General features: G+C 43.8%; 1 protein-coding gene across 5 annotated transcripts in view; it reads right to left on the bottom strand.

The window, feature by feature from the left end:
* Positions 1-2,229: 2,229 nt before the first annotated feature.
* LOC110494762 (mitogen-activated protein kinase 14A) overlaps positions 2,230-26,462 on the bottom strand; it is a 33,706-nt gene continuing 9,473 nt past the window's right edge. For 3 of the 5 annotated variants that reach the window (XM_036950815.1, XM_036950817.1, XM_036950816.1), the window contains 11 exons: positions 23,107-23,236; positions 16,668-16,726; positions 15,984-16,095; positions 15,751-15,780; positions 14,730-14,777; positions 14,009-14,123; positions 13,740-13,811; positions 8,870-8,949; positions 6,092-6,170; positions 5,525-5,698; positions 2,230-5,429 (listed from right to left, as the gene is read on the bottom strand). In XM_036950815.1, coding sequence (XP_036806710.1) covers positions 5,362-5,429; positions 5,525-5,698; positions 6,092-6,170; positions 8,870-8,949; positions 13,740-13,811; positions 14,009-14,123; positions 14,730-14,777; positions 15,751-15,780; positions 15,984-16,095; positions 16,668-16,726; positions 23,107-23,236 — 967 coding nt within the window. In that variant the 3' untranslated portion in view covers positions 2,230-5,361. Of the gene's footprint in view, positions 5,430-5,524; positions 5,699-6,091; positions 6,171-8,869; positions 8,950-13,739; positions 13,812-14,008; positions 14,124-14,729; positions 14,778-15,750; positions 15,781-15,983; positions 16,096-16,667; positions 16,727-23,106; positions 23,237-25,110; positions 25,207-26,462 lie in introns of all 5 variants that reach the window. The other 2 variants (XM_036950813.1, XM_036950814.1) reach the window with 1 other exon arrangement.

The raw sequence follows: 26,462 nt of genomic DNA, 5'->3' as shown, positions 1-26,462 counted from the left end.
TTTACATACACCTTAGCCAAATACATTTAAACTCAGTTTTTCACAATTCCTGACATTTAATCCTAGTAAAAATTCCCTGTTTTAGGTCAGTTAGGATCACCACTTCATTTTAAGAATGTGAAATGTCAGAATAATAGTAGAGAGAATTATCTATTTCAGCTTTTATTTTGTTCATCACATTCCCAGTGGGTTAGACGTTTACATACACTCAATCAGTATTTGGTAGCATTGCCTTCAAATAGTTTAACTTGGGTCAAACGTTTCAGGTAGCTGTCCACAAGCTTCCCACAATAAGTTGGGTGAATTTTGACCCATTCCTCCTGACAGAGCTGGTGTAACTGAGTCAGGTTTCTAGGTCTCCTTGCTCGCACACGCTTTTTCAGTTCTGCCCACAAATGTTATATAGGATTGAGGTCAGGGCTTTGTGATTACCACTCCAATACCCTGACTTTGTTGTCCTTAAGCCATTTTGCCACAACTTTGGAAGTATGCTTGGGGTCATTATATCCATTTGGAAGACACATTTGCGACCAAGATTTAACTTCAAGACTGATGTCTTGAGATGTTTCAATATATCCACGTAATTTTCCTTCCTCATGGTTCCATCTATTATGTGACGTGCACCAGTCCCTCCTGCAGCAAAGCAACGCCACAACATGATGCTGCCACCCCATGCTTCACAGTTGGGATGGTGTTCTTCAGCTTGCAAGCCCCCCCCTATTCCCTCCAAACATAACAATGGTCATTATGGCCAAACAGTTCTATTTTTATTTAATCAGACCAGAGGACATTTCTCCAAAAAGTATGATATTTGTCCCCATGTGCAGTTGCAAACTGTAGACTGGCTTTTTAATGGCGGTTTTGGAGCAGTGGTATCTTCCTTGCTGAGCGTCCTTTCAGGTTATGTCGATATAGGACTCGTTTTACTGTGGATATAGATACTTTTGTACCGGTTTCACACAAAAAATAACATTAGCTATGCAGCTGTAATTCAATTTAAAAAACACACTGAATTATTATTATTAAGATCCCCTCTTGACCTGGTCTATTTGAACTGGTCCTTTGTGTTGGTACATAATCTAGGGTGAACAACATACTGCTACACGTAGATCATCCGTTCACGTACTCTGCATCTCACAAAGACACGGCGGTTGGAACCAAAAATCTCCAATTTGGACTCCAGACCAAAGGACAGATTTCTACAAATCTAATGTCCAGTGCTCGTGTTTCTTGGCCCTAACAAGTCTCTTCTTATTGTTGGTGTCCTTTAGTAGTGGTTTCTTTGCAGCAATTTGACCATGAAGGCCTGATTCACAGTCTCCTCTGAACAGTTGATGTTGAGAAGTGTCTGTTACTTGAACTCTGTGAAGCATTTATTTGGGCTGCAATCTGAGGTGTAGTTAACTAGTGAACTTATCCTCTGCAGCAGAGGTAGCTCTGGGTCTTCCTTTCCTGTGGCGGTCCTCATGAGTGCTAGTTTCATCATTGTGCTTGATGGTTTTTGCGACTTCACTTGAAAACTTTGAAAGTTATTGAATGTTCTGCATTGACTGACCTTCATGTCTTAAAGTAATGATGGACTGTCCTTTCTCTTTGCTTATTTGAGCTGTTCTTGCCGTAACGCAGGTTAAAATATCAAAACAAACTCTGAACAAATAACATTGATTTGGGGACAGGTCGAAAAGCATTAAACACGTATGGCAATTTAGCTTGTTAGCATGCACTTCCTAGCTAATTTGTCCTATTTAGCTAGCTTGCTGATGCTAGCTAATTTATCCTGGGATATAAACATTGAGTTGTTATTTTACCTGAAATGCACAAGGTCCTCTACTCCTACAATTAATCCAGTCATTCTAGTCATCTTTACTCCTTCCAGCCTTTTGTTCTTAAATTGGTCCTGTGTGTCCACCAGAGGGAGCCACCTGATAAATCCATGTCAGGCCTTTTGGCTCCTCCACATTCACATTGTACCTTTTTATGAATAAGCATTTTTTTAAACGTGCAAAATATAAACTAAACCAAAACGCAGTCAAAATAAAAACATTTCATCTTCAAGTCTATGGTTTTATCTCAAATATTGATAAATGAATAAAATAGATGCCGTAGAAAACGTTAAAGTAATGTATGCTATGTCTATCATGACGTTACAGCACAAACTAAACCTGAGGGAAATGGATCACCGCAGGCCCTGGATGAATACAGCAAGGAAGGATGACAGAGCAGACAGGCCAGTTCTGAAAAATAATAGCCTTTATTTTCTGACAGTGGTATTAACAGGTGACATTACCTGCTCTCATGGTTCTGCATGTGGGGAATCATTAAAGTACAAAGTAAACATGGTCTGTCTGTTAAAAACATATACATCAAATAAACAACCATAACAATAGCAAAATAAGGTAATCAATACTCATTGCATGATCAGCCAGATTATAAATAGTCATTTTATCTTCATCCTGCAGGATAATTGCTGCGACAGAGACAGAGAGAGAGACCGAGAGACAGAGAGAGAGAGAGAGACAGAGACAGAGACAGAGAGAGAGAGAGACAGAGAGAGAGACAGAGAGAGAGACAGAGAGCTGGCTGGAGGACAGTAACCTAACTATGTTACTGTGTCAATACAATGTTTGAGGTTTCTGTGTTACCCCTCTGTGTTACCCTCCAGCATCCTGCTGCTGTAAACATGAAAACACAAGGCTGTATCAGAAAGCAGGATCAATGGGTCAGGCAACAAACGTTCCTACACAATCAGAAATACCTTTCCAACATTAAGACTAGAAATGGGCGTGCTATAACTGACTTGACAGTCCCAACAACTCTTAGCTTTTTAATCGAGCCAGACAATCAAGAGCTGCGGTCTAATCATTAATCCAAACAGTTGCGTTTTGCAACGAAAACAAGAATTTCTATTAGACAAATTCAGGTAGGTCCCGCCCCGTTTCCTTTGCTTCCGTTAAAGTTTTTTATTTTTATTTTTTAAACCGAACCGGCGTAATGAATACGCCCCAGCTGTAGGCCTATCTGTTAGTGATCCTGCTATGATACAGCCCTCGAGTGGACACTCACTGATTTACACAGAAAGACCACAGCCCTGTATGTCACAAGTCTATGTTCAGAATGCAGCAAATGGTAAAAAAACTCATTTTGAAACATGCAATTAGAAAGCCCATTTGTTTCAAAAACGTTTTCTCCTGTTTTATGCCTAATGAACACAGAGAGACAGCTGTGGGAAGAGCTAGCGACAGGTTCAAGTCCCATTTGAAATAAATGGAATGACTTTGACACCAACACTGATTTTGAGAGGTAGTCTACTGCTTCAGAGCCAGAAAAATCCCCACCATGAGCAGTCATAAAACTATATGAAATAAAAAGTAGTTACTGTGTTAAGATTCAGGAAGAGATTCTGAATATTGTCTGGTTTGAGCGCTGTACTGTATAAATTAGAAGAGATTCTGAATATTGTCTGGTTTGAGCGCTGTACTGTATAAATTAGAAGAGATTCTGAATATTGTCTGGTTTGAGCGCTGTACTGTATAAATTAGAAGAGATTCTGAATATTGTCTGGTTTGAGCGCTGTACTGTATAAATTAGAAGAGATTCTGAATATTGTCTGGTTTGAGCGCTGTACTGTATAAATTAGAAGAGATTCTGAATATTGTCTGGTTTGAGCGCTGTACTGTATAAATTAGAAGAGATAAATATGTTGATCGCTCCATGGGAATAATCACAGTGCATCCTATATGGCAGCATATTCCCTGTTTAGTGCACTACTTTTCAACAGGGCCCTATGAGATCTGGTCCAAAATAGTGCACTATATAAGGAATAAATGTGCTATTTTGGCATGCACTCAAGAGACAAATGAAAAGATAAAAGGGGTTAAATACAGTAGGGGGTGCTAGCATCCCACACATTTAATAAAACAGAATAACAAGATACATCTAGGGACATTCAGTTATTTAAGAATACATTTGAAAATGATTGAAATCACATTGTCAACAACCAGGAGTGAGAATCCAGTGATTTCTGAAGACTATAGATTCCTAGAATGTTATGTTATTAATTGGATCTCTATGCCTATAGCTATCTAAATGGAAGCTCCAACTCTGAACCTCAAAGCACTCCACAGAGCAAGCAGACACTATGGATACTTGGGAAAAACCCCATTCTGATTTCAGCATCAGTCTTGTGATACGGGGATGGAGGACTTTAAATACATTCTATTAAATAACATTTTGTGACAGTCACATTACCTCTCCACTCATTTTTAATCAGACTACACAGAGGACAGGACAGTGCTCAAGGAGGCAATGATACAACAACGGAGTGAAGAAAGAAACAGACCGAGACAGGTAGAAAAATCGATAAGTTAAGAGGCAGGATGAGCGAATAAACTACCAAGCCCCTCCCCCCTCCCTCTTTCTGGGTGATTGACTTGAAAAGATGGATGTCAAAACTTCACTATGATTAAAAGTTAAAACTGGTGTACATTCTAATGGAATACTATTTAATAACGATCCCTCTGAGTATGGAACCTGCCAGTCTCTCCTAAAGGAATGCAAAGGGGCAACATTCTAAGCCTTGAGGGTTCTATGTGTTCTATGATAATAGGGACTTCTAGGCAGTATTACTATTGGTGCACAGTATCATTTATTTACAAGAGGGCAGCCTTATTTACACATCTAAAACCCTGCCGGGCATAACAACAGCGTACAGTTTGACAACGGAGACAAGGTTTGTCGTAGACGAGCAGGTCATGACCACTGTTGTATTTCCTACAGGCTTCTATCCAAAAGGCTATAAACTACAGACCATAAATAACAGCTCCATAAATGCAGTGGTTTGTTGGTTAAACCATGTGATTGTTTTTGCGATATTGAACGTTAAAAATCTGAGCACCTTTTCCAAGAATTTAGGTAGTTTTTGGCAAATAATGTGACTTAATAAACTCTAAAACACACAAACACTAGATAATATATTACAAAGTAATTTCCCCAATTCTTCCCAGGGACCCAATCAAAGACGATATAATACAGAAAGCAGGAGGAGGGTGTAGAGGGGAGTCACCTTTGACCCTTGACCTCTAACCCCAGAAATGAATGACGGCAGGCACTTGAATGTCGTGGCTTCCTGTTTGTTTGTTTGAACTAGTCTGGTGAGTTGATAGTCCTCACACAAGGTTGCGTGCTCCGGATGTAAGTTGTATCTAAGTACAGATCTAGGATCAGCTTACCCCCAGATCCTAATCTAAACCATTAGGGGATGAAACACAAAACTGTCCCTAGATCAATGTCTACATGCAACTTCTTCCTCACAGTTCAGTAAGAGAAGGAGGCGGGATTAGCAATGACTTCACCCTCGTCCCCTCAGGACTCCATCTCGTCTCCATCGAATGGCAGGGGCTCGAAACTGCAAACCTCCTCATATGTCAACCCTGGGAGAGAGGGAGGTGGGAAAACAAGAGAATCAGAGGTCAGTAGACTTGTTCAGCACCTAGTTAAATAAGAGTATTTTGCTATGTCCACCTACTTTTCCACTCCTCTATCTCCAGCTCTCTGCTCTCGAAGCTCTGGTCGTATGGCTCGGACTCTGGCTCATCGTCAGGGTCGTGGTACTGGGAGAAGTAGGGGTGGGCCAGGGCCTCGGACGCTGTGATTCGCTTATCAGTGTCCAGAACCAGCATCTTCTCTAACAGATCCACCGCTAGTGGCAGAGAAGGGGGTGGGAGAAAGGGAAAGGGATTGTAAACAGAGTGTGTCTGATTAGACAGTGTGAGTGAGTGTGAACATTCCACTAGACAGACATAAACCTTCTTTCTTACTGGGTAGTATCAAAAGACAGAGAGTATAAATGAAATGCTGTGTGTTAAACAGTGTGTGTGTGTGTGTGTGTGTTAAACAGTGTGTGTGTGTGTTAAACAGTGTGTGTGTGTGTGTGTTAAACAGTGTGTGTGTGTGTGTGTTAAACAGTGTGTGTGTGTGTGTGTGTTAAACAGTGTGTGTGTGTGTGTGTGTTAAACAGTGTGTGTGTGTGTGTTAAACAGTGTGTGTGTGTGTGTGTACGTATATTACACTACACAGACTAGCCCATTATTACCTTGTGGGTTAGCGCCAACAAACACATCAGCAAAGTTCCTCTTGAGCATCTGGGGAAGGGAGTTGATGTAGTTTCTGGCCTGTCAAAGATACACACATAGCGGCTCAACACACATTCCACTCAACACAGCTCAAAAACACACTGGGTAGAAAACACAGAATTGACTTCAACACTTCCCACTCTGTTTCTGAAATCAAGTGATCCCACAGGACGGCTGTGAAGATAGCTTTCTGTACACTTAGGGCCAAAACTTGATCAGAATGCGTAAATCATGCATTGATGCCAATGGGAGGAGGACATGTCAGTTACGGGCACAGTGGATGTATGGGTAACTGCCAAAATAAAGGAAACACTTGAGTAAATAAAGGGATAAAAAGTATGTTGAAAGCAGGTGCTTCCACACAGGTGTGGTTCCTGAGTTAATTAAGCAATTAACATCCAATCATGCTTAGGGTCATCTATTAAAAAATAAATCACCTAATCACATTTAATGAAATGTTTACCTACTTTGAAAATTCTTATACCACATTTCCAAACTTTTTAGGAGATCATGTCAACAACTTTTTTTTTGCCTGACTGCTGCCTCAAAACACTCACTGCGCAAAATGACAAGTGCATCTTCTCTTTGGGCATGCTTGGAATCCAATAATATATGCATGGACTATAATTTATCTGGGCTGGTATGCATATTGAAGTATCAACTCAACCTTAAATAGCTTTACTGATAAAAAACAAACAAACTGAGATCTCAGTGACTTTAAAACAGGGGTCTCAAAGGAGCACAGGGGGTTTAAAGGGTGTGTGTGTGTGTGTGCGTGCGCGTTTATGTGTGTGTGTGCGTGCGTCTCAGTCACCAGATCTCAACCCAATTGAACACTAATGGAAGATTCTGGAAGCAGCGCCTGAGACAGTGTTTTCCACCACCATCAACAAAACACCCAATTATGGAATTTCTTGTGGAAGAATGGTGTCACATCCCTCCAATAGAGTTCCAGACACTTGTAGAATATATGCCAAGGTGCATTGAAGCTGTTCTGGCGGTTCGTGGTGGCCCAACACCCTATTAAGACACTTTATGTTGGTGTTTCCTTTATTTTTGACAGTTACCAGGAATTAGGGCTTTCAAAGCACTCTGGGAAGTGGTGAGATTACACCAGAGACAAAAGGCAGACTTGTGCAGAGAGAGGGTGGGAAGAGCTCTGCAGAGTGTAACAAAATTCTAGGGCCAATATTGTCATCAAACAAAAAAAAATAGCAAGGTTGATTGGCTTTCAGAGGGAAAAGGGCTTGATGTTGTGACTCCAATTCTGTCTCTGCCTGGGTTCCGTGGACAGAGAGCAATATCAAATCAGAGTTTGTCACATGACAGAATACAACAGGTGTAAACCATACAGTGAAATGTTTACGTACAAGCCCTTCCTCAACAATAAAGAGTTTGAGATCAAAAAGGTGAGAAAAAATTAATTGTAAGACGCTACGGAGTATTTTTTTTCTTAAACATCCCACTTTGGTCTGGATGTGTCAATGTGTAGGTCACACATGCATAATCTATGAGCAGAATTACTGTCTTACCTCAATTAGCCACGAAATCCCTAGTTTGAAAGAGAGTGTTTTCTGGAATCTGTGCGGTGTCATTTCCCCCCACATGGGCCAGCCCCCTAGCAATTAGTTTCAACCAAGAAGCTTCAGCCGCTCGCCATCTGAGCGACAGCTAGCAAGACGCACACACAGCAGAGTTAGAGGGCATTGACGCGGTGCACATACAGTGTCTATAGAAAATCTACACCCCCTTGAATTTTTTTCACATTTTGTTGGCAATTATTTTGTCATTGATCTACAGTACACAAAATACTCCAAGTCAAAGTGAAAGAAAATGCTACACACTTTTACAAATTAAATAACTAAAATATAGTTTTGTTTAGGCAAGTTTTTCAAGAAGAAAATAAACAGCAAAATCCTACAGCAAATCTTTAGTCTGCTTTACACCAGACACTGGGAGATTAATTTACCAGGACATTAACCTACAACACAAAGCCAACTCTACACTGGAGTTGCTTACCAAGAAGACAGTGAATGTTCCTGAGTGGCCAAGTTACAGTTTTGACTTAAATCTGCTTGAGAATCTATGGCAAGACTTGAAGAATTTTGAAAAGAATAACAGGCAAATAATGCACAATCCAGGTGTGCAAAGCTCTTATGAGACTTACCCAAGAGTACTTTTCTAATCAAGGTATAATAGCATTTTAATTTTTCATTGATCTTTATTTTTTTTTTTTTAATAAATTTTTCTTCCATTTTGACAAGAGTATTTTGTGTAGATTGTTGACAAAAAAAATGACAATTAAATACATTTTCATCCCACTAAGTAAGACAATAAAATGTGAATAAATCCAAGGGGGATGTAGACTTTCTATGGGCACTGTATCGGCACATATGTGACGTAGTACGCAATTTCCGGGGACCACGTTTGCCCCGTGAGCTTTCAGAACTACTCGCTAAAAAGTATAAAAAGTACTTTTAAAAAAAGGCATGGAGAATCTCTTTAAAAAAGGCATGGAGAATCTCTTTAAAAAAGGCATGGAGAATCTCTTTAAAAAAGGCATGGAGAATCTCTTTAAAAAAGGCATGGAGAATCTCTTTAAAAAAGGCATGGAGAATCTCTTTAAAAATGGCATGAGAATCTCTTTAAAAAAGGAAACAACATGGGACTTGTGGGAAGGCCTGCTGCAGCTTGTATGAAGTGGAGGGACCTGGGAAGGACATGTCGTAGTGCCTCACCTCGTGGCTGGGCATCTGGCTAATGAGACAGGCCGGGGGCGTTCCTGTCAGCCTCATGATCTGCTGCAGCTGGTTTATATCTTTCAGGCTCAGGGTCAAGGGTCACACATCATTCTGTCACACAGGTCAAAGTGTCCCTAAACTACAGTTGAAGTCAAGAGGTTCACATACAGTTAGGTTGGAGTCATTAAAAAACTAATTTTTCAACCACTCCACAAATGTCTTGTTAACAAACTATAGTTTTGGCAAGTCGGTTAGGACATCTACTTTGTGCATGACACAAGTCATTTTTCCAACAATTGTTTACAGACAGATTATTTCACTTATTAATTCACTGTATCACAATTCCAGTGGATCAGAAGTTTACATACACTAAGTTGACTGTGCCTTTAAACATCTTGGACAATTCCAGAATATGATGTCATGGCTTTAGAAACTTCTGATAGGCTAATTGACATCATTTGAGTCAATTGGAGGTGTACCTGTGGAATTATTTCAAGGCCTACCTTCAAACTCAGTGCCTCTTTGCTTGACATCATGGGAAAATCTAAAGAAATCAGCCAAGACCTCAGAAAATAAATTGTAGACCTCCACAAGTCTGGTTCATCCTTGGGAGCAATTTCCAAATGCCTGAAGGTACCACGTTCATCTGTACAAACAACAGTACGCAAGTATAAACACCATGGGACCACGCAGCCGTCATATCGCTCAGGAAGGAGATGCGTTCTGTCTTTTAGAGATGAATGCACTTTGGTGTGAAATCAATCCCAGAACAACAGCAAAGGACCTTGTGCAGATGCTGGAGGAAACAGGTACAAAAGTATCTATATCCACAGTAAAATGAGTCCAATATCGACATAACCTGAAAGGCCGCTCAGCAAGGAAGAAGCCACTGCTCCAAAACCTCCATAAAAAAGCCAGACTACGGTTTGCAACTGCACATGGGGACGAAGATCATACTTTTTGGAGAAATATCCTCTGGTCTGATGAAACAAAAACAGAACTGTTTGGCCATAACAACCATCGTTATGTTTTGAGGAAAAAGGGGGAGGCTTGCAAGCCCAAGAACACCATCCCAACCGTGAAGCACGGGGGCGGAGGCATCATGTCGTAGGGGTGCTTTTCTGCAGGAGGGACTGGTGCACTTCACATAATAGATGCCATCATGAGGAGGGAAAATTACGTGGATATATTGAAGCAACATCTCAAGACGTCAGGAAGTTAAAGCTTGGTCGCAAATGGGTCTTCCAAATGGACAATGACCCCAAGCGTACTTCCAAAGTTGTGGCAAAATGGCTCTTAGGACAACAAAGCCCTGACCTCAATCCTATAGAAAATGTGTGGGCAGAACTGAAAAAGTGTGTGTGAGCAAGGAGGCCTATTAACCTGACTCAGTTACACCAGCTCTGTCAGGAGGAATGGGCCAAAATTCACCCAACTTATTGTGGGAAGCTTGTGGAAGGCTACCCAAAATGTTTGACCCAAGTTAAACAATTTAAAGGCAATGCTACCAATAACTAATTGAGTGTATTTAAACTTCAGAGGTCAGAGGAACAGAGAAACATGTGTCAGAGGAACAGAGAAACATGTGTCAGAGGAACAGATGAACTCAGATGGACAAGAGGGAGTCAAGGGCATTACAGGGCAGCTCTACTCAATGACAGAGATAAGTGTTTCCCAACTCCTGTCATCCAGTACCCCCCAACAGTACACAGTTGTATTGTAACCCCGGACAAACACACCTCATTCAACTTGTCAACTAATCAACAAGGCCTCAATGAGTTGAATGAGGTGTATTTGTCCAGGGATACAATACAAATGTGTACTGTTGGGGGGTCCTGGAGGACCAGAGTTGGGAAACTGAACTAGATGGTTGTCTTTGCTTCTCTTAATAGACACACTATGGAAGTTTTTAGTTGCTAATTGGTTACCTTAAATATTGGCTTTAAGAATACAAGAATATAGACTGAGAGCAGCCCATGTATCTGGGAGCTGGACATACACAGGGAGCTGTGGTGTTGAGTTAGAGTTACAGTGAGTGGCTAAATAAGGGCAGGACAGGAAGAAAGTATAGTAGTTTAGGAGGTTGTCATAGTAACGCAGGACCCTGTCTTTCAAAGATAATTTGTAAAAATCCAAATAACTTCACAGATCTTCATTGTAAAGGGTTTAAACACTGTTTCCCATGCTTGTTCAATGAACCACAAACAATTCATGAACATGCACCTGTGGAACGGTCGTTAAGACACTAACAGCTTACAGACGGTAGGCAATTAAGGTCACAGTTATGAAAACTTAGGACACTAAGAGGCCTTTCTACGATCTCTGAAAAACACCAAAATAAAGATGCCCAGGGTCCCTACTCATTTGCGTGAACGTGCCTTAGGCATGCTGCAAGGAGGCATGAGGACTGCAAATGTAGCCAGGGCAATAAATTGCAATGTCTGTACTGTGAGATGACTAAGACAGCGCTACAGGGAGACAGGAAGGAGAGCTGATCGTCCTTGCAGTGGTCGTCCTGATCGTTGAAGGAATGAGCGTTAGACTGAGGCCTGTACTCTGGAGCGGGATCAACTTGGAGGTGGAGGGTCCGTCATGGTCTGGGGCGGTGTGTCACAGCATCATCAGACTGAGATTGTTGTCATTGCAGGCAATCTCAATGCTGTGCGTTACAGGGAAGACATCCTCCTTCCTCATGTGGTACCCTTAAAATGCAAATGTAAGCATGCATACAGTGGGCTCCAAAATCGCTGACACCCCTGACTGGCAATGTACAAACAATACTTAAACAAATATAAACAATATCATTATAGAGATAAACTCCAAATACCAACATGTGAGAAACACTGTACTTTATTCATGTTTCAATGGAACCAACCAAAATCATAGTGTTATACAATTATCCTCTGGCAAGGATAACAGCATGGAGTCTTTTCCTGTAATGTTTGACAAGGTTAAGGAACACATTTGGAGGGATTTTGGACCATTCCTCTATGCAGATCCTTTCAAGATCCTTCCCATTCTTGGGTTTGCACTTATCAACTGCCCTCTTCAACTCAGCCCACAGGTTTTCCATTGGATTGAGGTCCGGCGACTGAGATGGCAGAACATTGATTTTGTTGTCACAGAACCATTTCTGTGTGGATCTTGAGGTATGTTTTGGGTCATTGTCTTGTTGGAAAGTCCACCTACAACCAAGTCCCAGCCTTCTGGCAGAGGCAACCAGATTGTCAGCCAAAATTGCCTGATACTTGGTGGAATTCATTATGCCATCAATCGTAACCAGTGCCCCTGGGCCTCTGGAATTAAAACAGCCCCAAAACATCACTGACCCACCACCATATTTCACCGTGGGTATGAGGTGCCTCTCCTTGTATCCATCTCTGTTTCGACGCCAAACATGCCGAATCTGACCAAAACTTTACATTTTGGTCTCATCTGACCAGAGCACCTTCTTCCAGTCATAATTTAAATGAGGTTTGGCAACCTCCAAGTGCCTGTGTCTTGGGGTCAGAAAGGGGTTTCTTCTAGCAGCCCTTCCAAAGAGCCTGTGGATGTGGAGGTGGTGTCTGATGGTGCTTCTTGAAACCTGGTGACCCCAAGACGCCACCAAGGCCTGCAAATCTTTCAGTGATTCTTGGGGATTTTGTTGCTTCTCTCACCATCCTCCTCCCTATCCTGGGGGGCAAAATGCATTTGCGTCCTCTACCCATGAGGTTTTCCATATCTTTAGAATTTGTAAATAATTCCCCTGACAGTTCTCAGTGGAAATTCAATCGTTTGTGGATCTTCTTGTAGCCATGACCAGATTTATGAAGGTCTACGACCATCTTTCTCTTTTCAACTGCCGGTTCTTTTGTTTTCTTCATGGTGTTGGACGACAAAGGGATATTGCATGTGTGTTCTAGTTTTTATACCCTAGTGAAACAGGAAGTGATGTAATGGCTCAATATAGTTCCTTAAAGACTTCCTGGTTTAATTTTGGTAGATGTTATTTACAATAATCTTTAAGGGTGCCATTAATTGTGAAACCTTGATTTGGAGGACATTGATTTTTAATTAAATGAATAAATGATTTTGGTTCCATTGAAACATAAATAAATAAAGTGCAGTATTTCTCACATGTTGGAATTGTGAGTCTCTCTATAATTATATTGTTTATATTTTTTAAGGATTGTGCATTGCCAGTCAGGGGTGCCAGTAATTTTGTAGGCCCATAAACATGTATATATAGGCCCATTAAAATGTACACATACTTCCTATCTTGTTTTAGATGTTCAAGAGTGGGCTGATTTTTTCTCTCTCTCTATTTTTTTTTATACCCCCTTTTTCGATCTTGTTTCATCGTTGCAACTTTCCAATGGGCTCGGGAGGCGAAGATCGAGTCATGCGTCCTCCAAAACATGAGCCGCCTAACCCGGAAGCCAGCCGAGGAAACACCAGCCGCACCAATGTGTCGGAGGAAACACCATTCAACTGACGATCAAGGGTCAGCCTGCAGGCGCCAGGCCCACCACAAGGAGTCGCTATGAGCCAAGTAAAGCCCCCCCCCCCCCCCGGCCAAACCCTCCCACGCTGGGCCAATTGTACGCCTATGGGACTCCTGATCACGGCCGGTTGTGATATAGCCCCGGTTCGAACCCGGGTCTGTAGTGACACCTCTAGCACTGCAATGCCCCCAAAAATATCATTTTCCCCCAAATTATAATTTCCCAAGCAAACAGAACAATTAAACCTCCCGCGGGCCATATTGATTGGGCTCGCGGGCAAGATCCATATGTTACCCACCCTTGATGTAGGGGTTAGGGGTCAATATTGAATTTGTCCATTAGAACTTTTCTCCGTCACCATGACGACAGTGAAAGGATACGGTCGGTGCCGGGGAATAACGTCCGCCCAGTGAGCAGCTCTGCCATGATGCAGCCGACTGACCAGATGTCCACTACAACAACAAAAACATTGTTACCATCCATTCATGTAGTTGTCGATTTTCTTGTGTGTGTGTGTGTGTGTGTGTGTGTGTGTGTGTGTGTGTGTGTGTGTGTGTGTGTGTGTGTGTGTGTGTGTGTGTACTAGATGAGTATGTACCAGGTGTGTGTTGTATCTGTCATGTAGTAGTGATAGTTAGTATATCATTACCTGTCATGTTGTAATGCATCCAGTTCAGCATGATCTCTGGGGCGCGGTACCACCTGGTCGCTACATAACCAGTCATCTCATCATCAGTGTGTCGCGCCAAACCAAAGTCCAGGATCTGACGGATAAATTAAGAGATAGGGGTGTGTGTGTGTTGTATATGCGTGGGTGTATGTAAAGATAGGGTTAGCTTTAAACAAACTCCACACCAGATTAAATCCTACGCTTCTAACCTCGTGTGTGGGTGGAGTGTATTAAAGCCACTCTAATAATAATGAACACACAGTACTGTAAACAGTACCATCCAACAAGAACTATTACTGCTGGTACAAAGTGTTATTACATGTTTTATGTTGCTGATCTGAATGTTGGCGACTGTCAGGTGTTTAATTATTATTATTATATATAGTTTTTAAAGACAACTACAGTAACATATCGCTTTCTAGCTGGAGAAGAGGAGCTGATCAGAGCAGATGCTATATCTTAATTTGTCCCTGCTTCTCGCAGCACCAAGATAATTCTGCAGCAACAGGAAATGTGAATTATTATGTGGATTATAATTAATGGACATTGTTGTAGAGGTTGATACATTTTTCGTTCGGGATAATCAAGCCTGACATTTTAAACCTTTAATACATTACAACAGAGTGATCAGATTAAGACAGCAGATATATAGGCACTAAGCAGGGTACAGTAGGCCAATAGTTTATTTTAAATGTTTTACCTTGAGCTCACAGTCCTCATTCACTGCCAGATTACTGGGCTTCAAATCCTGTGGAGAGAGGGAGGGAGGGAGAAGAGAGAGAGACGAGAGAGAGGGAGGGAGAAGAGAGAGAGGGAGGGAGGAGATGGAGAGAGGGAGGGAGGGAGGAGATGGAGAGAGGGAGGGAGGGAGGAGATGGAGAGAGGGAGGGAGGGAGGAGATGGAGAGAGGGAGGGAGGGAGGAGATGGAGAGAGGGAGGGAGGGAGGAGATGGAGAGAGGGAGGGAGGGAGGAGATGGAGAGAGGGAGGGAGGGAGGAGATAGAGAGAGGGAGGGAGGGAGGAGATAGAGAGAGGGAGGGAGGGAGGAGATAGAGAGAGGGAGGGAGGGAGGAGATAGAGAGAGGGAGGGAGGGAGGAGATAGAGAGAGGGAGGGAGGGAGGAGATGGAGAGAGGGAGGGAGGGAGGAGATGGAGAGAGGGAGGGAGGGAGGAGATGGAGAGAGGGAGGGAGGGAGGAGATGGAGAGAGGGAGGGAGGGAGGAGATGGAGAGAGGGAGGGAGGAGATGGAGAGAGGGAGGGAGGGAGGAGATGGAGAGAGGGAGGGAGGGAGGAGATGGAGAGAGGGAGGGAGGGAGGAGATGGAGAGAGGGAGGGAGGGAGGAGATGGAGAGAGGGAGGGAGGGAGGAGATGGAGAGAGGGAGGGAGGGAGGAGATGGAGAGAGGGAGGGAGGAGATGGAGAGAGGGAGGGAGGAGATGGAGAGAGAGAGGGAGGAGATGGAGAGAGAGAGGGAGGAGATGGAGAGAGAGAGAGAGGAGATGGAGAGAGAGAGGGAGGAGATGGAGAGAGAGAGAGAGGAGATGGAGAGAGAGAGAGAGGAGATGGAGAGAGAGAGGGAGGAGATGGAGAGAGAGAGGGAGGAGATGGAGAGAGAGAGGGACGGAGGGGAGAATAAGGAAGGTATTGAGTAATATTCCCAACCTCCACCCCATGCAAGCATCTTGATTTAAATATGAAATGTAAATATGATGTAACTTACTCTGTGGATGATGTCTGCTGAATGGATATACTGCAAAACAAAACAACAATTAAGAACACTCAAACCTACGGAACCTTTATCTGCTGCAGCTGTGGAAAAACACAGACCAGACAGACCCGACCAGACCAGACCCAGACCAGACCAGACCCAGACCAGACCAGACCCAGACCAGACAGACAGACAGACAGACAGGACAGACAGGACAGACAGGACAGACAGGAGGACAGACAGACCTTGAGTCCCCTGAGGATCTGGTATATGAGGAATTGCACATGGTCGTCTGTCAGCTTCTGACACTTCACTATGTTGTTGAGGTCCGCCCCCATCAGGTGGGTCACCAGGTACCTGCCAATCAAAAAAAAAGAAAAAAAAGAGGAAGACAAGTTGTCACCATGGCAACAAAACAAGAGAGAGTATGAAAGAGAGAGCATGTCTCCTTTGCCAGCACTACGAATTTCAAGCCATAAACACTGCTAAAAGCTTTACATATCCTTTAGGGTGAACCAGGGAGAGTGTTGTGTGTGTGTGTGTGTGTGTGTGTGTGTGAGTGTGAAGGATATTGCGTCAGTATTCTGCACACACACTGGCAGCCATGGAGAAAGTGGAATGGTTGTTACCATGGAAATAAGGAATAATGTGTGCACGTGGTAATCCTGCATGTTCCTTAGTGAGACGAACCTCACAACAAACCATACGAAATGAAGATCTGCAGAAATTGGTTTGTTTAAATAAACCATTATATTCCACATGCATGTGTGTGTGTGTGTGTGTGTGTGTGTGTGTGCGCATCCGAGCATGCGTTCTGCTAGGCAATTCATTTCCACGTGCTATACAAACTGCCAGAGAGAGAGAGGGGGGGGGGGGGGGGGGGGTAGAAGTGGAGGAAAGAGAAGGAGAGAAAGAAAGTGAATACTCACACGTCGTTGAATTCCTCTAGGCTGGTGGCAGGCGTGAACACATCCAACAGACCAATCACCTAACAGCAAAGGTCAAAAGGTTACACAACATTCTACACACAACAGACACGACTCACACTACAGATAAAAGGTCACACTAGAAAAAAAAAATATATTGTCCGTGTCTGAATAACCGTACTTGCGTTCTAAATTTCAAGCAGACCACCATAGTCCCTGTGCCGAAAGAAGCGAAGGTAACCTGCCTAAATTATTAAATGCTTTGATAGGCTGGTCATGGCTCACATCAACAGCATCCTCCCGGACACCCTAGACCCCCTCCAATAAGCATACCGCCCCAACAGATCCACAGATGACGCAATCTCAATCGCACTCCACACTGCCCTTTCTCACCTGGACAAAAGGAACACCCATGTGAGAATGCTGTTCACTGACTACAGCTCAGCTTAACACCATAGTGCCCTCAAAGCTCATCACTAAGCTAAGGACCCTGGGACTAAACACCTCCCTCTGCAACTGGATCCCGGACTTCCTGACGGGCCGCCCCCAGGTGGTAAGAGTAGGCAACAACACGTCTGCCACGCTGATCCTTAACACTGGAGCTGTACTTAGTCCCCTCCTGTATTCCCTGTTCACCCACGACTGCGTGGCCAAAAGACTCCAACACCATCATTAAGTTTGACGACACAGCTGTGGTAGGCCTGATCACCGACAAAGATGAGACGGCCTATAGAGAGGAGGTCAGAGAAGTGTGGTGCCAGGACAACAACCTCTCTCTCAAAGTGAGCAAGACAAAGGAGCTGATCGTGGACTACTGGAAAAGGCAGGCCGAACAGGCCCCCATTAACATCGACGGGGCTGCAGTGGAGCGGGGAGAGTTTCAAGTTCTTTGTGTCCACATTACCAGCAAACTATAAACATACCAAGACAGTCGTGAAGAGGGCACGACAACCTTTTCCCCCTCAGGAGACTGAAAAGATTTGGCATGGGTCCCCAGATCCTCAAAAGGTCCTACAGCTGCAACATTGAGAGCATCCTGCCCGGTTGCATCACTGACTGGTACGGAAACTGCTCGGCATCTGACTGTAAGGCGCTACAAGAGGATAGTGCGAACGGCCCAGTACATCACTGGGGCCAAGTTCCCTGCCATCCAGGACCTATATAACAGGCGGTGTCAGAGGAAAGCCCATAAAATTGTCAGAGACTCTAGTCACCAAAGTTATAGACTGTTTTCTCTGCTACCGCACGGCAAGCGGTACCTGAGCGCCAAGTCTAGGACCAAAAGGCTCCTCAACAGCTTCTACCCCCAAGTCATTAGACTGATGAACAATTCATAAAAATTGCCATCGGACAATTTACATTGACCCATTGATCCCCCCTCCTTTAGTATACTGCTGCTACTTGCTGTTTATAATCTATGCATAGTCATTTCACCCCCACCTACATGTACAAATTACCTCAACTAGCCCGTACTACTGTTTATAATCTATGCATGGTCATTTCACCCCCACCTACATGTACAACTAGCCCGTACTACTGTTTATTATCTATGCATGGTCATTTCACCCCCACCTAACCTTTACCCCTGCACCCTGCTATATGTAGCCTCGTTATTCTTATTGTGTTACTTTTTATCATTACTTTTTATTTTAGTCTACTTGGTAAATATTTTCTTAACTCTTCTTGAACTGCACTGTTGGTTAAGGGCTCGTAAGTAAACATTTCACGATAAAGTCTACACTTGTTGTATTCGGCGCATGTGACAAATAAAGTTTGATTTGAATAGTAGGCTGATTGGTTATGCGAAAATAGACTGTTTTGTATTTTCTAAAGTGTAGTATGATTTAAAATGCCAGGATGTCATACTCATAGCTTGCATGCTATTGAGGAAGAGATGAGTCTTTTCTGATCTACAGTGCCTTGCGAAAGTATTCGGCCCCCTTGAACTTTGCGACCTTTTGCCACATTTCAGGCTTCAAACAAAGATATAAAACTGTATTTTTTTGTGAAGAATCAACAACAAGTGGGACACAATCATGAAGTGGAACGACATTTATTGGATATTTCAAACTTTTTTAACAAATCAAAAACTGAAAAATTGGGCGTACAAAATTATTCAGCCCCTTCACTTTCAGTGCAGCAAACTCTCTCCAGAAGTTCAGTGAGGATCTCTGAATGATCCAATGTTGACCTAAATGACTAATGATGATAAATACAATCCACCTGTGTGTAATCAAGTCTCCGTATAAATGCACCTGCACTGTGATAGTCTCAGAGGTCCGTTAAAAGCGCAGAGAGCATCATGAAGAACAAGGAACACACCAGGCAGGTCCGAGATACTGTTGTGAAGAAGTTTAAAGCCGGATTTGGATACAAAAAGATTTCCCAAGCTTTAAACATCCCAAGGAGCACTGTGCAAGCGATAATATTGAAATGGAAGGAGTATCAGACCACTGCAAATCTACCAAGACATGGCCGTCCCTCTAAACTTTCAGCTCATACAAGGAGAAGACTGATCAGCGATGCAGTCAAGAGGCCCATGATCACTCTGGATGAACTGCAGAGATCTACAGCTGAGGTGGGAGACTCTGTCCATAGGACAACAATCAGTCGTATATTGCACAAATCTGGCCTTTATGGAAGAGTGGCAAGAAGAAAGCCATTTCTTAAAGATATCCATAAAAAGTGTTGTTTAAAGTTTGCCACAAGTTTGCCACAAGCCACCTGGGACATGTGGAAGAAGGTGCTCTGGTCAGATGAAACCAAAATTGAACTTTTTGGCAACAATGCAAAACGTTATGTTTGGCGTAAAAGCAACACAGCTGAACACACCATCCCCACTGTCAAACATGGTGGTGGCAGCATCATGGTTTGGGCCTGCTTTTCTTCAGCAGGGACAGGGAAGATGGTTACAATTGATGGGAAGATGGATGGAGCCAAATACAGGACCATTCTGGAAGAAAACCTGATGGAGTCTGCAAAAGACCTGAGACTGGGACGGAGATTTGTCTTCCAACAAGACAATGATCCAAAACATAAAGCAAAATCTACAATGGAATGGTTCAAAAATAAACATATCCAGGTGTTAGAATGGCCAAGTCAAAGTCCAGACCTGAATCCAATCGAGAATCTGTGGAAAGAACTGAAAACTGCTGTTCACAAATGCTCTCCATCCAACCTCACTGAGCTCGAGCTGTTTTGCAAGGAGGAATGGGAAAAAAGTTCAGTCTCTCGATGTGCAAAACTGATAGAGACATACCCCAAGCGACTTACAGCTGTAATCGCAGCAAAAGGTGGCGCTACAAAGTATTAACTTAAGGGGGCTGAATAATTTTGCACGCCCAATTTTTCAGTTTTTGATTTGTTAAAAAAGTTTGAAATATCCAATAAATGTCGTTCCACTTCATGATTGTGTCCCACTTGTTGTTGATTCTTCACAAAAAAATACAGTTTTATATCTTTATGTTTGAAGCCTGAAATGTGGCAAAAGGTAGCAAAGTTCAAGGGGGCTGGATACTTTCGCAAGGCACTGTATATAGGAAGAGTCTGGACTAGAATACAGTATACACACATATAAAGTGGGTAAAACAGTATGTAAACATCATTAAAGTGGCCAGTGATTCCGTCTTATGTAAATAGGGCAGCAGCCTCTAAGGTTCAGGGTTGAGTAACCGGGTGGTAGCCGGCTAGTAACAGGGACTAAGATTCAGGGCAGGGTACTGGGTGGAGGCCGGCTAGAGGGGAGTGTTTAACCGTCTGATGGCCTTGAGATTGAAGCTGTTAATCAATCTCTCTGTCCCAGCTTTGATGCACCTGTACTGTCTCCACCATCTATGTGGTAGCGGGATGAACAAGATGTGGCTTGAGAGGCTGAGGTCCTTGATGATCTTCTTGGCCTTCCTGTGACATCGGGTGTGTGCCCCCCGGTGATGTGTTGGGCTGACCGCACCACCCTCTGGAGGTTGCAGACGGTGCAATTGCTGTACCAGGTGGCGAAACAGCCCGACAGGATGATCTCAATGGTGGATCTCTAGAAGTTTGTGATGGTCTTAGGGGCAGAGCCAAACCTCTTTAGCCTCCTGAGGTTGTAGAGGAGCTGTTGCATCTTCTTCACCACACTGTCAGTGTGGAGGCAACATTTCAGGTCCTCAATGATGTGCACACAGAGGAACTTGAAGCTCTTGACCCTCTACACTGCAGCTCCGTAGATGTGGATTGGAGCGTGCTCTCTCTGTTGTCTCCTGTCGTCCACGATCAGCTCCTTTATTTTGTTGACTTTGAGGGAGAGGTTATTTTCCTGGCACCACTTTGCCAGGGCCCTCACCTCCTCCCTGTAGGCTGTCTCATCGTTGTTGGTAATATGGCCTACTAATGTTGTGTTGACAGCAAACTTGATGATTGAGTTGGAGATGTGAAGCAAATGTTTGCTGTGTGTGTGGACGTGTTTAACTATTCTTGTGGGGACCAAAAGTTACGAGCTATGGTTAGTTTTAGAGTGAGGGTTAGGTGCTGGGTTAAGGTTAGGTTTTTATTTAGGGTTAAGAGTACAGGTTAGGGTAACTAGGTTTTGAATGAGTTTGAATTATGTGTGAGGCTGTTAACACATAGGGAAAGTGATGAATGAACTCTGAACAGGAAAAACATCCAGAATGCAATTAGAGAGAGAGGCCGAGGAGAGAGAAAAAGACATGGGGAGAGTGTGTGACCAGAGCGAGCATGCAGGCAGAGTGTGACCAGAGCTAGCATGCAGGCAGAGTGTGACCAGAGGTAGCATGCAGGCAGTGTGTGGGTGACTAGAGAGGGGGGGGGGGAGAAAAGGAGACATGTGCCAGACCCAGTGTGCCCCCTTCTAGAGAAAGGGACTGCGGTGGGTGGGTTTCATAACAACACGACTCCACACCGCCCACGCAGGGCAGTGACCGCTGCGATTGGTGGACTCCAGCCAAAGCAAACAGTGATTGGCCGACTCAGGCTTTCCAAAAAAGCATAACCAACCGTGTAACCAGGCAACAGTGGGGAAATCAGCTCAAAGAATAACCGGGTCAAGAGCTGCGTCAGGTAGATCAGTGTTTTGTACTGTTACCTCACCCTGCTGCAGAGAGAGTTACCTCACCCTGCTGCAGAGAGAGTTACCTCACCCTGCTGCAGAGAGAGTTACCTCAACTCAGAGAGAGGTTTTTTAAAACTTTTAAAAATTTAAACACACACTCTTTCTGTCAGGTGTAGCATACTATTTTGTAGCATACTATCAAACACACACACTCTCTGTGGATCATACTGTATTCTCCTGTTCCCTTCCTGCAGCTGAGTTACTCACAACTCACAGAGAGACAAGTTTGGAAGTTTGGGTAGACCTTCTGCACAATCACCACCAACATTGTCAGATTCAGATTATTAGTTAAACTCCGACTTCACCCTAACACACAGCGGTTGACCCAGTGTGTTACCGTTGTAAACACCCCTGAATCATTCAGTGAAACCACACACCCCCGAAGGAAGAGAATGGTGTTGTTTACTCCTGATCTACAGAAAACTTCCCTTCACACCAGAAGCACGGCTTTAACAGGGCTGAGGGGGCTTTGTCGGTTCTAGTGATTGTGGTTCTATGGATGTGACACGGATCTGTTGACAGCTGAGAGAAGCTACACTGTTAGAAGCTAGAGGATCATGTATCAGCTCTGAGAGAAGCTACACTGTTAGAAGCTAGAGGATCATGTAGCAGCTCTGAGAGAAGCTACACTGTTAGAAGCTAGAGGATCATGTAGCAGCTCTGAGAGAAGCTACACTGTTAGAAGCTAGAGGATCATGTAGCAGCTCTGAGCGAAGCTACGCTGTTAGAAGCTAGAGGATCATGTATCAGCTCTGAGAGAAGCTACACTGTTAGAAGCTAGAGGATCATGTATCAGCTCTGAGAGAAGCTACACTGTTAGAAGCTAGAGGATCATGTAGCAGCTCTGAGAGAAGCTACACTGTTAGAAGCTAGAGGATCATGTATCAGCTCTGAGAGAAGCTACACTGTTAGAAGCTAGAGAATCATGTAACAAACTTGTTACAAAGACGTCTTACACTTGACCCCCTTCACACACAGACACTCAGGTGCACACACACACTTCTCCATCTGCTCTTTAGTTTAAGAGACAGCGATCAATAGCCTTTTTATAGAACACAGACATTCAGTACCACAGTCAGATACAACTCCTCTCACTCGAGGTCAGGTCAGCTTGCTCAAGAGTGAAGGCATGTCCACTCGTGCAAGCACACGCACACGACAGATTTTCCCACCGAAATCTCGATTGGAGGACTCTTGGAAGGCTCAAAATGGGATTCGTAAAAACCTGGGAACTTTGGAAAAGTTTCAAGAATTTCTTCACCCCAGTAATGAATCAGTAAAAGGTCATGGAGGGGTTAACTCATATGTCTGTGTGTGTTGGGGTTAACTCACATTCTCGTGTTTCATGTGTTTCAGGAGCCTTAGTTCTCTGTAGGTCCTCTTAGCGTGGATAATTGACTGGAACGGCCTGGACAGCTTCTTCACCGCCATCTTCTGCCCAGACTTCACGTCATACGACGAGCTGCAGTATTGAAGAGCACACACACACGATACCTTACGACATGGTAATGACAACATTCATATCATTCCTGATATCACATGAAATTCCTGTTATCACATTCATGACATGTTGTACATCAATAATTCAACACTAACATTGCTTTTATTCCATGTGTGTGTATGCTACTTTCAACCCAACTTTTAATTCAACAATGATGTAATATTGTGTGAAGAGGCGCTGTAAACATGGGACCTGGAGAGGTCACGCCCAGAAATATGCTCCTTTTATTCTCTGTCCCCAACGCACTAGACGACCAGTCCGTATAGCCTTTAGCCATACCCTTATCCTACTCTGTTCCTCTGGTGATGTAGAGGTTAACCCAGGCCCTGTAGCCCACAGTACTACACCTATTCCCCAGGCGCTATCATTTGTTGACTTCTGTAACCGTAAAAGCCTTGGTTTCATGCATGTTAACATCAGAAGCCTCCTCCCTAAGTTTGTTTTACTCACTGCTTTAGCACACTCTGCCAACCCTGATGTCCTAGCAGTGTTTGAATCCTGGCGTAGGAAGGCCACCAACAATTCTAAAATGTCCATCCCCAACTACAACATTTTCCTCCAAGATAGAACTGCCAAAGGGGGTGAAGTTGCAATCTACTGCAGAGATAGCATGACAGAACTATGCAGGCTATCCAGGTCTGTGCCCAAACAGTTCGAACTTCTACTTTTAAAAACCCATCTCTCCAGAAATAAGTCTCTCACTGTTGCTGCTTGTTATAGACCCCCCCTCAGCTCCCAGCTGTGCCCTAGACACCATATGTGAATTAATTGCCCCCCCATTTATCTTCAGAGTTTGTACTGTTAGGTGACCTAAACTGGGATATGCTTAACACCCCGGCCGTCCTACAGTCTAAGCTAGATACCCTCAATCTAACACAAATTATCAAGGAACCTACCAGGTGCAACCCTAAATCCGTAAACACAGTCACCCTCATAGATAGATATAAAAGAGCTTTCCTCACCATCTTACATAAGCATGCCCCATTCAAAAATGTAGAACTAAGAACAGATATTGCTCTTGGCTCACTCCAGACTTGACTGCCCTTGAACGGCACAAAAACATACTGTGCAGCCGTCTTCGTCGACCTGGCCAAGGCTTTCGACTCTGTCAATCACTGCTTTCTTATCGGCAGACTCAATAGCCTTGGTTTCTCAAATGACTGCCTCGCCTGGTTCACCAACTACTTCTCAGACAAAGTTCAGTGTGACCAATCGTAGGGCATGTTGTCCAGACCTCTGGCAGTCTCTATGGGGGTGCCACAGGGTTAAATTCTCAGGCCGACTCTTTTCTCTGTATACATCAATGATGTTACTCTTGCTGTTGGTGATTCTCTGATCCACCTCTACGCAGACGACACCATTCTGTATACTTCTGGCCCTCTTTGGACACTGTGTTAGCAAACCTCCAGACGAGCTTCAATGCCATACAACTCTCCTTCCGCTGCCTCCAACTGCTCTTAAATGCAAGTAAAACTAAATGCATGCTCTTCAACCGATCGCTGCCCGCACCTGCCCGCCAGTCCAGCATCACTACTCTGGACGGTTCTGATTTAGAATATGTGGACAACTACAAATACCTAGGTGTCTGGTTAGACTGTAAACTCTCCTAGCCTCCAACACTTTACTCAGCAAATTGGATGTAGTCTATCACAGTGCCATCCGTTTTGTCACCAAAGCCCCATATACTACCCACCACTGCGACTTGTATGCTCTAGTTGGCTGGCCCTCGCTTCATATTTGTTGCCTAACCCACTGGCTCCAGGTCATCTATAAAAGTCTTTGCTAGGTAAAGCCCCGCCTTATCTCAGCTCACTGGTCACCATAGCAATACCCACCCATAGCACGCGCTCCAGCAGGTATATCTCACTGGTTGTCCCCAAAGCCAACTCCTTGTTTGTCCGCCTTTCCTTCCAGTTCTCTGCTGCCAATGACTGGAACGAATAGCAAAAAAAATCACCGAAGCTGGAGTCTTATATCATCCTCACTAATATTAAGCACCAGCTGTCAGAGCAACTTACCGATCATTGCACCTGTACATAGCCCATCTGTAAATAGTCCACCCAACTACCTCATCCTCATATTGTAATTTATTTTTTTGCTCCTTTACACCCTAGTCTCTATTTGAACATTCATCTTCTGCGCATCTATCACTCCACTGTTAATTGCTAAATTGTAATTATTTCACCACTATGGCCTATTTATTGCCTTACCTCCCTAATCTTACCTCATTTGCACACACTGTATATAGATGTTCCTATTGTGTTATTGACTGTACATTTGTTTATCCCATGTGTAACTATGTGTTGTTTGTGTCGCACTGCTTTGATTTAATCTTGGCCAGTTCGCAGTTGTAAATGAGAACTTGTTCTGAACTGGCCTACCTGGTTAAATAAACATGGGGCCTGGAGAGGTGCTGTACACATGGGACCTGGAGAGGTGCTGTACACAGTTTCTCAAAACTCCCCTGATTTCTCCCCCTTCTACCACCTACACAGTCTCTTCCCCAACCCACCTCCCGAACTGATCTTGGAAACAATAATGGGTCTCCCTACTAGGTTGCCATGGCAGCAGGAGCTGGCGTGGTCAGAATTCTGTGCAATGTTTTTTCCAGGAAGTCGTAAGTAGGGCAGTAGTTGTAACATTGAGTGCCTTAAACACCATAAACACACTTCTACCGCACACTAGAGCAAACAAACAAAACCCAGGCAACAACATTTTAGGAAATCATACTCCGGTAGGCCAGGAGAGAATTATGCTTCTGGCTGGTTGCTGGTCATTGACCCTTTCCTAATTCTGTTCTGCTTATGGCCTATATTCATGGAGGCTCGTTATTGCACTTAGTTTCATCATAGGGTAATGGGATCGTACGTCCAGACCGGCCTGTTAGTTCTGCAGATTGCCTACTGCTTTGTAGATGGATGGTGTCCTGTGTGTGTGTGTGTGTGTGTGTGTCAGACTCTCAGCATTGTTGTCTGTGTCCTGCAGTCTCCTCAGCCATTAGGCAGGCTAAAGAAGGCAGTGCCACTCAGCCAGGGCCTGCATGCAGTGAAACACCAAACGCACCTCATGTTAGATTATCTGAGATGGCTGATCATGTTTATGTTTCAAAGAACATGTCTGACCGCCTGTAGGGGAGATTCTTGGGGCAACCTTTGCCCTTCCAACTGACAGATGAGATACAACATGG

Source organism: Oncorhynchus mykiss, chromosome 17 (assembly GCF_013265735.2).
Source record: "Oncorhynchus mykiss isolate Arlee chromosome 17, USDA_OmykA_1.1, whole genome shotgun sequence".
NCBI classification, from domain to species: Eukaryota; Metazoa; Chordata; class Actinopteri; order Salmoniformes; family Salmonidae; genus Oncorhynchus; species Oncorhynchus mykiss.
The sequence above is the reverse complement of the archived record's forward strand: the minus strand, read 5'-3'. Positions and strand labels throughout refer to the sequence as shown.